The sequence below is a fragment of the Oncorhynchus mykiss genome, chromosome 3 (assembly GCF_013265735.2).
Source record: "Oncorhynchus mykiss isolate Arlee chromosome 3, USDA_OmykA_1.1, whole genome shotgun sequence".
NCBI lineage: Eukaryota > Metazoa > Chordata > Actinopteri > Salmoniformes > Salmonidae > Oncorhynchus > Oncorhynchus mykiss.
Window position 1 is genome coordinate 28794553 of NC_048567.1, and position 13527 is coordinate 28808079.

Genomic DNA, 13527 nt, shown 5'->3' on the forward strand with positions numbered 1-13527 from the left:
AAGAAGAAGGACGGGTCTCTGCGCCCCTGCATAGATTATCGAGGGCTGAATGACATAACAGTGAAGAATCGTTATCCGCTTCCTCTTATGTCTTCAGCCTTCGAGATCCTGCAGGGAGCCAGGTTTTTCACTAAGTTGGACCTTCGTAACGCTTACCATCTCGTGCGCATCAGGGAGGGGGACGAGTGGAAGACGGCGTTTAACACTCCGTTAGGGCACTTTGAATACCGGGTTCTTCCTTTCGGCCTCGCTAACGCTCCAGCTGTCTTTCAGGCATTAGTCAATGATGTCCTGAGAGACATGCTGAACATCTTTGTTTTCGTTTACCTTGACGATATCCTGATTTTTTCACCGTCACTCCAGATTCATGTTCAGCACGTTCGACGTGTCCTCCAGCGCCTTTTAGAGAATTGTCTTTTTGTGAAGGCTGAGAAGTGCACTTTTCATGCCTCCTCCGTCACATTTCTCGGTTCTGTTATTTCCGCTGAAGGCATTAAGATGGATCCCGCTAAGGTCCAAGCTGTCATTGATTGGCCCGTCCCTAAGTCACGCGTCGAGCTGCAGCGCTTTCTCGGCTTCGCGAACTTCTATCATCGTTTCATCCGTAATTTCGGTCAGGTGGCAGCTCCTCTCACAGCCCTTACTTCTGTCAAGACGTGCTTTAAGTGGTCCGTTTCCGCCCAGGGAGCTTTTGATCTCCTCAAGAATCGTTTTACATCCGCTCCTATCCTTGTTACACCTGACGTCTCTAGACAGTTCGTTGTCGAGGTTGACGCGTCAGAGGTGGGCGTGGGAGCCATTCTTTCTCAGCGCTCCCTCTCTGACGACAAGGTCCACCCATGCGCGTATTTTTCTCATCGCCTGTCGCCGTCGGAACGTAACTATGATGTGGGTAACCGCGAACTGCTCGCCATCCGGTTAGCCCTAGGCGAATGGCGACAGTGGTTGGAGGGGGCGACCGTTCCTTTTGTCGTTTGGACTGACCATAGGAACCTTGAGTACATCCGTTCTGCCAAACGACTTAATGCGCGTCAGGCGCGTTGGGCGCTGTTTTTCGCTCGTTTCGAGTTCGTGATTTCTTATCGTCCGGGCTCTAAGAACACCAAGCCTGATGCTTTATCTCGTCTCTTCAGTTCTTCAGTAGCCTCCACTGACCCCGAGGGGATTCTCCCTGAGGGGCGTGTTGTCGGGTTGACTGTCTGGGGAATTGAGAGGCAGGTAAAACAAGCGCTCACTCACACTCCGTCGCCGCGCGCTTGTCCTAGGAACCTTCTTTTCGTTCCCGTTCCTACTCGTCTGGCCGTTCTTCAGTGGGCTCACTCTGCCAAGTTAGCCGGCCACCCTGGCGTTCGGGGTACGCTTGCTTCCATTCGCCAGCGTTTTTGGTGGCCCACCCGGGAGCATGACACGCGTCGTTTCGTGGCTGCTTGTTCGGTCTGCGCGCAGACTAAGTCCGGTAACTCTCCTCCTGCCGGCCGTCTCAGGCCGCTTCCTATTCCCTCTCGACCGTGGTCTCACATCGCCTTAGATTTTGTCACCGGACTGCCTTCGTCAGCGGGGAAGACTGTTATTCTTACGGTTGTCGATAGGTTCTCTAAGGCGGCTCATTTCATTCCCCTTGCTAAGCTTCCTTCTGCTAAAGAGACGGCACAAATCATCATCGAGAATGTTTTCAGAATTCATGGCCTTCCGTCAGACGTCGTTTCGGACAGAGGTCCGCAATTCACGTCTCAATTTTGGAGGGAGTTTTGCCGTTTGATTGGGGCTTCAGTCAGTCTCTCTTCCGGCTTTCACCCCCAGTCTAACGGTCAAGCAGAACGGGCCAATCAGACTATTGGTCGCATCTTACGCAGTCTTTCTTTTCGCAACCCTGCGTCTTGGTCAGAACAGCTCCCCTGGGCAGAATACGCCCACAACTCGCTTCCTTCGTCTGCGACCGGGCTATCTCCCTTTCAGAGTAGCCTCGGGTACCAGCCTCCGCTGTTCTCATCTCAGTTCGCCGAGTCCAGCGTCCCCTCCGCTCAGGCTTTTGTCCAACGTTGCGAGCGCACCTGGAAGAGGGTCAGGTCTGCACTTTGCCGTTATAGGACGCAGACTGTGAGGGCTGCTAATAAGCGTAGAACTAAGAGTCCTAGATATTGTCGCGGTCAGAGAGTTTGGCTCTCCACTCAGAACCTTCCCCTTAAGACGGCTTCTCGCAAGTTGACCCCGCGGTTCATTGGTCCGTTCCGTATTTCTCGGGTCATTAATCCTGTCGCAGTTCGACTTCTTCTTCCGCGATACCTTCGTCGCGTCCACCCGGTCTTCCATGTCTCCTGCATCAAGCCCGTCCTTCGCGCCCCCGCTCGTCTTCCCCCCCCCCCCCCATCCTTGTCGAGGGCGCACCCATCTACAGGGTCCGTAGAATTTTGGACATGCGTCCTCGGGGCCGTGGTCACCAGTACCTCGTTGATTGGGAGGGGTACGGTCCTGAGGAGAGGAGTTGGGTTCCCTCTCGGGACGTGCTGGACCGTGCGCTGATCGAGGATTTCCTCCGTTGCCGCCAGGTTTCCTCCTCGAGTGCGCCAGGAGGCGCTCGGTGAGTGGGGGGGTACTGTCATGTACTGTCATGTTGTGTCTTGTCTCTGTCCTTTCCCTTCACCCTGTCTCCCTCTGCTGGTCGTTGTTAGGTTACCTTTTCTCCCCCGCTTTCCCCCAGCTGTTCCTTGTCTCCTCTTGACTACCTCGTCACCCCTTCTCCCACCTGTTCCCCTTTTCCCTCTGATTAGGTCCCTATATCTCTCTCTGTTTTTGTTCCTGTCCTTGTCGGATTCTTGTTTGTTGTGTTTCATGCCTGAACCAGACTGTCGTCATGTTTGCTGTAACCATGTCTTGTCCTGTCGGAATCTGCCGGTCCGTCTGAGCCTACCTATGTTTGGTAATTAAAGAAGCTCTGTTTAAGTTAATTCGCTTTTGGGTCCTCATTCACGCACCGTAACAGAACTGGTACTGTTGGCACCCAGTTGGCACTCATGCCTAGTTATGTAAAGTTATGTAAAGGGGGTTTGGGCTGAGTGCAGCCCACATGAAATGGTGATCTGCTAGCACTAGCCTAGGCACTTGTCTCCGTGTAGTCTAAATAAAATGTGACGATCAAAACACGCCTGTTCAGACCAGAACAATACCATGGTGTAGGGGGATGCATGTGTCAACATCATGTTCTATAACACTTGGATTAACCTCTCCACTGTTCTAGGGAGTGTATAGAAAAAGCTTCTGGACGTGCTGATCTTAGGATCAGGTACCTTCATGTCCTTATAATCGTATTCATTATTATCTAAGAGGCCAAACTGATCCTAGAGCAGCACTTCTACTCAGGTGAGTATTTAAGGTGAGTATTTCATTTCTAACCCAAGGACATACTGTACAGCTGTTGACATTTATATCGAGAACGCTCCCTCTTGTTGACTCATATCGTCAAGATGAGACAAATGAGAAAAAGAGGAGAACAGAAGACGAAGCGAAACAGGAAGTGAGATAATTACCCATATTGGGGCAAAGTGCGCCAGATAGATCATGCCTGAGTTAAGAGAAAGAACAGCTGTGCAGTTTTGGGAAAATAAGAGAAAGTACTGATACTGGTCACAAAAATACATCCACACATATAGGTTTCAGTTTAACACGTGTAAAATCTATCAATAAACTTACAACAACAAAAAATGTAATGAAAGAATGACCAAAGGATATGAAAGCAATACCAATCCCCCAGGGCCCATTATGCACTTGTTGACAACATTGGATGAACTCTACGCTATGGCAATTCAAGTCCATAACACAACACTATACAGCAGTAGGCTTACTGTCCATATTGTTGTGCAAGTTTGATTGTCAGTGTTGTGTATAACCCAGGCCTACCTGTTGTCTGTTATCCCCACCTACCTGTCATGTGTGTCTAGCAAAATAATGATATCAGCTCAAGCCTAGATTTCAATCAAATCACCATTTACATGAAGTTATTTTTGGGAGAACTTGCATCTGTGTGTGAATATACTTTGTTATCAGCAAAAACAACTTTATCACTGTCAATCAACTTCTTCGCTCAATAGTTGGCTAAAATATATATGTATGCAAATGTAGGCAAATCCATCAACACTACATGTCTATTCATGTAGTGTCAGGTGACATTGGAGCAAACAGTCTGGAGTTCAAATTTGATGTAAACTAGGCCTGGGGGAGTAGGCCCCACTGAGGAAGGGCTACTATAATATGGCCTACATAATGGGATGGGCAACCTTGATGCGGGTGGGGGCCACAAAACATCTAAATTTATCAGGAGGGGCAGCAGCGGCTCTGTGTACCCACATTTAATATATCTGAGTGAGAGTGACAAAGCAGATCAATGGGGGTCCTGGTCAGCAATTCAACCGTTATTAATACACGTTTGGATAGCTGTCTAGACTATGGGCTACTTGAGTGACTGACATAACAATAGAAAAACTGCTGAGGCATAACCACATTTAGGAATTGCACCTTGTGTATTCTACTATTCTTATTCTCCCCGACTTATTTTTGGGGGCCGCCATTTCCCATCCCTGGCCCACAGTACATGACCAAAGCGCAGCACAGTCCGAAGGTTCGAAGTCAGAAGGAGGAGATTTTTCTCCAATGTCGGGGCGGGGTCTTGTGACTCAACACTAACTTCCTCATAGACAGTAGAGCCGGTGAACTCTGTCACTCTTCAGCATTGTACAGTTAGAGGTCTGAGTAGGCTGCAGTGGAAAAGGAACGGGAAAAGTTGTACAGTATAATAATCTGCCCACTGGAGTAGCGACCGGTATACCGGCTGCAATTCTCATCATTTGAATGTCTGGTGACACAGCGCGAGAGGTGGGCTTCGATTGTCAAGTCGCAAAGGTGCATTCAACAGCAGATATAACGTCGGGTAAGCGCAATCACCCATTCTACCTTCAAGAATGAATTGCAAACTTTTCGCCATCCTATCGCCACTATTCTTGGGTAGGCCTACGTAAAATCTAGAGTAGGCCTACACACACGTTTCTTATTCTTTGGTTTTCATCAATGAATCCATGTGCATTCTTTCTTTTTAATCATTCGTTTGGGCTATTTTGAATCCCATTCATTACGCATTTTAGCCTGACGTCAGTAATGTAGGCCTAATGTGCATTTATTGAAGTAAATACTTTTTACTTTTTAATTTGAACTTTTCAGTTTTTAACTTTTAATTTGCAAGGTGAGGCTAATGAAAATAAATTCAGCAGTGCTCCGGGATTATGAATGAATGAATGAATGAATGATAGATACAGTAATGCGTATAATCCATGTCAGGACAGGAAGAAATTTAGAAATAGCCTACTTTGTAGCAGTTTTGTTCATATTATACTACTGGCACTAAGTAACCTGAGAACAACTGGAAATTGAGACTAGACTATACTTAAATGTTAGCTTTCTGCTGGGCAATGCAACAAAGGGAGTTATTAAGTAATGCCATAACAGCATGTAGGCTTTTGTTTTCACGTGTCAAGCATAAGAGCCTCATAGAATGGGATCTTTTGACTAATGATATGTCAATTTCAATATGAAATTTCTACTTTTCACATTTCTAAAGCAACAACCGGTCAATAGCTCCCACCTAAACGACTCCAAGTATCTCCTTTTATAAGTATAGTAGGAACGGTGAACTAGTAGTGCATGTGGTGCACTATGTAGGGAATAGGGTGCCATTTGAGACGGAGCCATGGAATACTTATCACCACTATTCTCTCTGTTTTCTCTGGATTTCGTGCTACCTGTTGAACCTTGAGGCTGTCATCAAGACTAGCATGCCTGGGGCATCCTGGCACTGATGCAGGTAGGTAGCTGAGTAGTTCCCTCCTCATTGACTCGGTGGTCAGTCCCCAAGGCTGAGCAATTCTCAGTGGCAAGAGGAAATGGGATGTGGCCATGTGTTTGGGATGGGTATGTCGCTGTGTTTTGAGTTGTGTGAATTTTCATAGTTGCATAGTACTGTAAATGCTAGCCATATTTAGGGTTGAACTTTCCCCAAATTCCCTGGTTTTCCTGAAATCCTGGTTAGAAAACATCTGGAATCAGTATGGAATAAGCAGGAAAACCTTTTGCATCCCTAGTCATGTTGCTGTCTCATCTGTTGCCGTTTCACACATGTTACATTGGGCGAGAAAGGGAAGATAAATCATACCCTTAAAATAGCTGTGTTACCACGCTTACTGTGGGTTCCAGACCGACTAGGTAAGGCGCCTGCCTGTGCAGTTGGTTCTCCCTTCCATGCTTCCTGCCTTCTGCCCCACCTGGGACATCTTTAGAAATCCCTGTTTTTCTACACTCAAAAGACTACAGTAGCCACAAGGCTGTTGACAACCAAAGCAACCATTATTGCAGTTGTTTAGCAGTTAACCCACTTCTTGTAGTTTGTTTCAAGTAATCATTTTATTTTCAATTTCTACTTCAAGTGGAGCACACTGTTAATAACATATAAAATAATGTCATTCAAATAAGTTGACTCACAAACATAAGTATACCTGGATGCTTATGTATCAACTTTAAAATAGGGTGTGCTTTGTTTGGGCTAATGGCTAGGTTCCAAGATGGTGTAGCAGTCGGACGTCTGTTTTGTCTTGTCCCGTGTATATATCGTTTTCTTCGTATGTATTTTTATTCTCAATATCCATCTACGGATTGAAAGAGGGTGGTGACTCTAATTCCATCGGCGGCATCATTTAGGTTGGCCCCTAGGTATACTTAGGGACCAACCTAAGTTTGGCTATGAACCGAGCGTGAACCAGCAAAGTTCCCCCATGGGTTGTTGCGTCACCTCGCCTTAGCTGAGGAACGCACCCTTAACCTCTCTCACTAAAGTGTCAGAGGTCTGACAAACTACAGTGTTCTTTAAAGGAGCCCCTCTTCTGGGTGTGTTGGTACAGTATAACAGATGCCCAATCTAATTCATAAATTGGCACCATTCCAATTACACTATATATACAAAAGTATGTGGACACCCCTTCAAATTAGTGGATTTGTCTATTTCAGCCACACTCATTGCTGACAGGTGTATAAAATCGAGCACACAGCCATGCAATCTCCATAGACAAACATTGGCAGTAGAATGGCCTTACTGTAGAGCTCATTGACTTTCAATGTGGCGCTGTCGTAGAATGACCCCTTTCCAACAAGTCAATTTGTCAAATTTCTGCCCTGGTAGTGCAGCCCCGGTCAACTGTAAGTGCTGTTATTGTGAAGTGGAAACGTCTAGGTGCAACAAGGGCTCAGCCGCGAAGTGGTAGGGCATACAAGCTCACAGAACGGGACCACCGAGTGCTGAAGCGCTTAATGCATAAGAATCGCCTGTCCTCAGTTGTAACACTCACTATAGAGTTCCACACTGCCTCTGGAAGCAAAGCCAGCACAATAACTGTTCGTCGGGAGCTTCATGAAATGGGTTTCCATGGTCGAGCAGCCTCACACTAGCCTAAGATCACCATGCGCAATGCCAAGCGTCAGCTGGAGTGGTGTAAAGCTTGCCGCCATTGGACTCAGGAGCTGTGGAAACGCGTTCTCTGGAGTGATGAATCACACTTCACCATCTACCAGAAGTACGCTACCTGTCGCAATGCAGATGTTTACTGTAAAGTTAAGTGGGAGGGGAGTAATGGTCTGCGGCTGTTTTTCATGGTTCGGGCTTGGCCGCTTAGTTCCAATGAAGGGAAATCTTAAGGCTACAGTATACAACGGCATTCTAGATGATTCTGTACTTCCAACTTTGTGGCAACAGTTTGGGGAAGGCCCTTTCCGGTTTCAGCATGACAATGCCTCCGTTCACAAAGCGAGGTCCATACAGAAATGGTTTGTTGAGATTGGTGTGGAAGAACTTGACTGGCCTGCACAGAGCCCTGACCTAAACCCATCAAACACCTTTGGGATGAATTGGAATGCTGATTGCGAGCCAGGCCTAATCGCCCAACATCAATGCCCAACCTCACTAATGATCTTAAGGTTGAATGGAAGCAAGTCCCCCCCCAGCAATGTTCCAAATTCTAGTGGAAAGCCTTCCCAGAAGAGTGGAGGCTGTAATAGCAGCAAAAGGGGGGCCAGCTCCATATTAATGCCCATGGTTTTGGAATGAGATGTTTGAAGAGCATGTGTCCACATACCTTTTGGTATTGTAGTGTATGTCTTCATAAATGATTTTAAATAAGAAAATAAGCTTGATTCATAAACAAGGATGGAAGTAAGTGTCTTACCACTAAATCTTACGCAAAAACCTTAGATTTAATAGATCAAATACAAAGCTTGTTTCATAAACATGGATAGAAATAATAGTACTCGTTGATCTATATTAAATTACATTTGATTTATGAAATTAGATTGGATGGGAATTAGATTACTTTCGACATTGATGCTCTTCGTTTTTCCGTAGCATCACATTGTCACTTATGAAAGTCAGAAGGTCAAAGATCATACCCCCAAAGACATGCTTACCTCTCACCGTTACCGATAGGATCTTTGACCCCCTCTAGGGCCTTATTAATTCAGTGCTGCGGAGAACACGGACGGAATCACAGAATCAAGACATTAAAACGCAATTCAACAATATTAAAACATTTATTGAACATAGGATATCAACTAAGTGTATTGAATGAACGTATTAGAAAATGTGTTAATATGCCAAAGATTATCATAAGACCTGAACAAAATGCATCAGTGATTCATATTTTCCCGTAAACTTTCTGAAGCCGCAACGGCACAGGAATCCCCTTGTCTGAATTTGCGCATTTGTCTACCACTTTGTGTAGCCATTAGCGATGATGCTAATGTAAGACAACCTCTTCTGGTAGATGGAAAGGTTCCCAAAAAACCTTCTCAATTAAATGTTAACTACAAAGTAGCCTATGCCTACCTGGCAGAATGATATGATTGTTTGTATCAATCCAGTGGCCATTTTGTTTTGCGAAATCCGCAACCACATCATGAGCGTTACAGTAACATCACTAACCAAATTGTCTCAGAATGGTGCACAGTTAAATTAAAGGGTAACTACACCCACAAATTAAAGTGTCTTTAGATTTTTCCAGACCTCAAAACTGGTCTACGGATGTGGTATTAGCATGGTTGTGGACTTAGAACAACCAAAACTGAAAAAGCAAGGAAAAACAGGGGGGGGGGGGGGGGGGGGGTGGGGACTAACAATCAGGCATAAGATTTGACTGATTTGTAACTCCAAAATATCACAATACATGATTTACCATTCATTTCTCTTGGTCACAAAATAATTTGTAGAAGAACCAATTCAAACAGCAAATGCATCCAACATGTTTGTAGTCACAAGCTTGATGTAATCATTGCATACTAGGTTTATGGGACCAAATACAAAACCTTTGACTACTTTATTTATAAGAATCTTTAGCAGTGATTGCAAGTTCGTCTCTTTTTACTGACTCAGATCTTTTCGACTCCTTCAGTCAAAAGAACATATTTTGACTCATTTTTGTTAATTTGTGTCAGTAAAGCCCAGACTTGTAGGACCCCCTACCGGTGAACGATGAACTGAAAACTCGAAAGTGTCATGATTCTGCATGTCATTCTTCATAAGGGGCATATTGGAGTTGTCATTTGTGATATTGTTTAAAGCGCAGTTATTTGTTGATTGCTAGGCATACAAATAAGATCATTTGTTGATGCTTTTGAACAACTCTTGGCAGAATGCATTGCTTGACTGCCGTGAGGGTGATTGGCACCATATCGTTCGCGAACTGCAGCACCCCAACGATTCGTTCTCGAGTTCGAATTTGTTGCCAAAGGCTGTGTGTATGTTTTGGTTCTGCAAATCTGTGTCCATCATAACATTCCATAATAAATTAATTGCATAAATTTTTCCACCATGTGATCAATTATCAGTTCTATAAATGTATTACTTTTTTTGTGTGTATTTCACCCCCCTTTTCTCCCCTATTTTGTGATATCCCGTTGCGATCCAATTATGATCTCGTCTCATCACTGCAGCTCCCCAACAGGCTTTGGGAGAGGCAAAGGTCGAGGCATGCGTCCTCCGTAACATGACCTGCCAAACCGCACTTCTTAACATGCGCCCGCTTAACCCGGAAGCCAGCTGCACCAATGTGTCGGAGGAAACACCGTTCAACTGATGACCGAAGTCAGCCTGCAGGCTCCCGGACCGCCACAAGGAGTTGCTAGAGCGCAATGAGCAAAGTAAAGTCCCCCCCCCCCCTCCCCCCTAACCCAGACGACGCTGGGTCAATTGTGCGCCGCCCCATGGGACTCTCGGTCACGGCGGTTGTGACACAGCCTGGGATCGAACCCGGGTCTGTCGCGACACTCAGGAGGCCCATGTATTTTCTTCTTTATGGGACAATCTTTTTCCCTGCGCACACATGACAGACAGCTGTTGGTCGGAGCACGGCCACTGGAGTGGAGTGCGTATTAAGTCATTCAAAAATAGTGAATTGTTTGCGAACTGCACATCACTAATCAATGTCAGTGTCAATCATTTTGATTTAAAAAAGGATTACTTGTTAAACAAAATCTCTTTCTTTGAGCTATTTTATTAGTGTAAAATAAACATTTTTTTCGCATACAATATAGCTCATTATTTGAATGATTTATTTTAGAAATATATTGCTCATCTTTATCAAGGGTGTCAATCATTTCTGACCCTATATGGACAGTGGTAGTTCAGCTCAAAGCCATGTACCGCTGTCAACTTTGAAATAAAACCGCTCTTCCTCTCACTTGTACACCACAACTGGGGTGGCAGGTAGCCTAGTGGTTAGAGTGTTGGGCCAGTAACCGAAAGGTTGCTGGATCGAATCCCCGGGGTAAACATCTGTCGTTCTGCCCCTGAACAAGGCAGTTAATCCACTGTTCCCCGGTAGGGGACTGACATGTCGAGTTAAATAAAGGTTGAGTAAAAAATAAACTCAACTTCCTCCTATGAAGAGCTGTGTGATCTGTAGTGTCCTGCTGTGCCAACAAGGCCAGTCTGTTGGTTTTACAGTGACTCTTTTTTTCAGAGGGCAATAAAAGCCAACATCCTTTATGCAATATGTAGTGTCTGGCATTCCTGCCTTGACCCAGCTTATGGAGTATATAATGTGTTTTGCCTCTCTCTCTCGCTCTTCTTGTCTCTCTCTGGCATTTTAAGCGACCACGGTCACATTCTTTGGAGGTCTCTGTGTTTTGCTGAAGGTTAGTAGTGCTTTGTTTTGGAGTGGTGTCATGTTTAAACTTCAGTGGGACCATAATGACTTGTAACCAAATGTATTGGTCACATACACATATTTTGCAGACGTCATTGCGGGTGTAGTGAATTGCTAGTGGGTGGGGTTTGGGGGCTGACCGTTTCTAGCCCATAGTACAATGATGACGGACAAGTGCTTGCAGGTCGCTAAAGACTACAATGTTGAATTGTTGTGACGGGTTTGACGCTGCACACCTTTCATTCCCTCTTTCTCCAACTCTGTTGAGGAAGGTTCCAGTCGTTGTTACTTTTTGCGGTCTGCTTGCTGTCTTTGCTGACTCTCAAACACTCTAAGAGGAATTGTTATTGTGGTCTGTGAAATATTGGTTAAGCTACCGAGGCAATAAGAAAACAACTAGTTTTACAGAGGGAAAAAAACAAACATAATAAAGGTATTGAGCACACAAGTGGTCCTGAAATGGACATGTCAAGCATTACCTACAAAGCAGGCTTTTCTTTCTGTATCCTATATCCTATATCCTCAACCCCCATTTCCCTCTTCCTCCTGCCTTCCTCTGGTAGCCAGACTAGCCACTAACCAGGCACCCTTCAATTGAGTGTTGGGCTGCGTGGCAGGCAGCTGGAGTGTGTTTGGCCTGTCTATGAATGGGGGGGGGGGGGGGTGACCTCATGTTTCCTGCGTGAGTGGGGGTGGGTATCCAGGTGCTGCAGTGTTATTGTGAGTGGGCACGGCTTCCTCCAGCGGCTGCTTTGTTGGTAAATGACTGAAATACGATCCTGAGAGTTTGACCCTCTGCGGGAGGCAGCGTAGGTGCTCCCTGTTCTGCTGTCTCTTCTCCTCTCTCGTCTCTCTCTCTCTGCTATAAAGGTTATTTATGCCATATGTCGTTCTCTTCCATATGTTGTTGTTCACTTCTCCCCTCACCTCTTTCTATCATAAATGTTTATTTTGTCCCTCCTATGACATCAAGTAATCCTTCATCTCTACCCGATCTTGTCAATGCATGTTAAAGAGTTTGGCTATTCCAATAACATTTTGTGAGAAAGCCCTGTCCCACTCCTAGCTGCGGTTGGAACTGCATGACGTCAGCTACACCTCCATAGTTCTCGTGACGAAGCAGATGTTTAGGTGCACGATTCCTGTTGGGTCATCACCCCCCTCGGCCATGTATCCGGCTCTTGTGAGTCAGCCATGACTGGTTCCCTGGCCGCGCCCAGGCCTCCAGTAGGAGGATGTTGTCTACTGCAAGACTATGAGAAGTATAGCTATTGAGATATTGAAAGGCGTGTAATCATAATTAGTCCCCTCCTGCACAAAACAAAAAATATTTTATCCTGTATTTTAAGCCTGATCCAAAAATAAGAATTAAACAAATGAAAGCAATTGGCTGAGGATGATGCTGGACCATCTGACTAACAAACAAAAAAAATCTGGGCATATCACATGACTGCGCAAAACACATGGCCCTAGTCATGACGTGAGATGGACTGTCTAGATAGTATCAACACCTTCCATCGTGATTTAATGTTATCCTGTTTGTTCATCATTTTAATGGCACGTCTATAGTGTGGTAACCTGCCATCTCAGTGTTCAGTCTGGCTTAGGCAGTCTGATGGTTGATTTCATCTTTTGGCATGCATGACGATCCCCCTCGCCTAAACTTGCAACACTGTTAGATAATGTGCCCTAGAACACTGGCAGGGCACACCACAGTGCCTAGTCAGTTATAAACATCACTCTCATTCCCCGTTTTCCAATAAATGGAGGCCATAAATATATATGTATTTTTTTAAATTTTTCCTACAGCAAACATGCCTCCAAAACCAACAAGCAAAGTCACATCAAGCTGTGTAAAAGTGCACAAGGCACTTGAGACAACATGTAATGTGATGTGTATTATGAATGCCGTACATACAGTAATGGTTGCATTGGGATGTGGTTAATCATTAAATCATAGGATGGGCCTATATGATTAACAGAGGCACTTGGGGGGGTGTGTAATGTTGTCCAATAATCTATACAGCGTGGTAGGGTGTGTAATTTTGTCTTGCAACACACCTGAGAGAGAGACACCGTGTGTACAGGCCTCTTTGCAACTGTTTACTCAGCAGCCCTATGTCCTCCATTGACGTGGGAGTGTATATGTTACACAGATATATTCGCCATGCAGTAACTTAAACGTCCCTTTCGTAGCTGTCCCCTGTTACTTTGTCAACTCCCAAAAGCATTTATTTCGGGGACCGTGACCTACCAGAAACCTACTGGCTGACAACAATGAAATGAATAACAATGAGGA

General features: G+C 45.3%; 1 protein-coding gene across 1 annotated transcript in view; it reads left to right on the forward strand.

Moving 5' to 3' along the window:
• Positions 1 to 4680: 4680 nt before the first annotated feature.
• Positions 4681 to 13527, forward strand: part of LOC110517255 (four and a half LIM domains protein 3) — a 41827-nt gene continuing 32980 nt past the window's right edge. Inside the window, exon 1 of the mRNA XM_021595399.2 lies at positions 4681 to 4921. Within this exon, the coding sequence (XP_021451074.1) occupies positions 4843 to 4921 (79 nt within the window). The 5' untranslated portion in view covers positions 4681 to 4842. The remainder of the gene's footprint in view (positions 4922 to 13527) is intronic.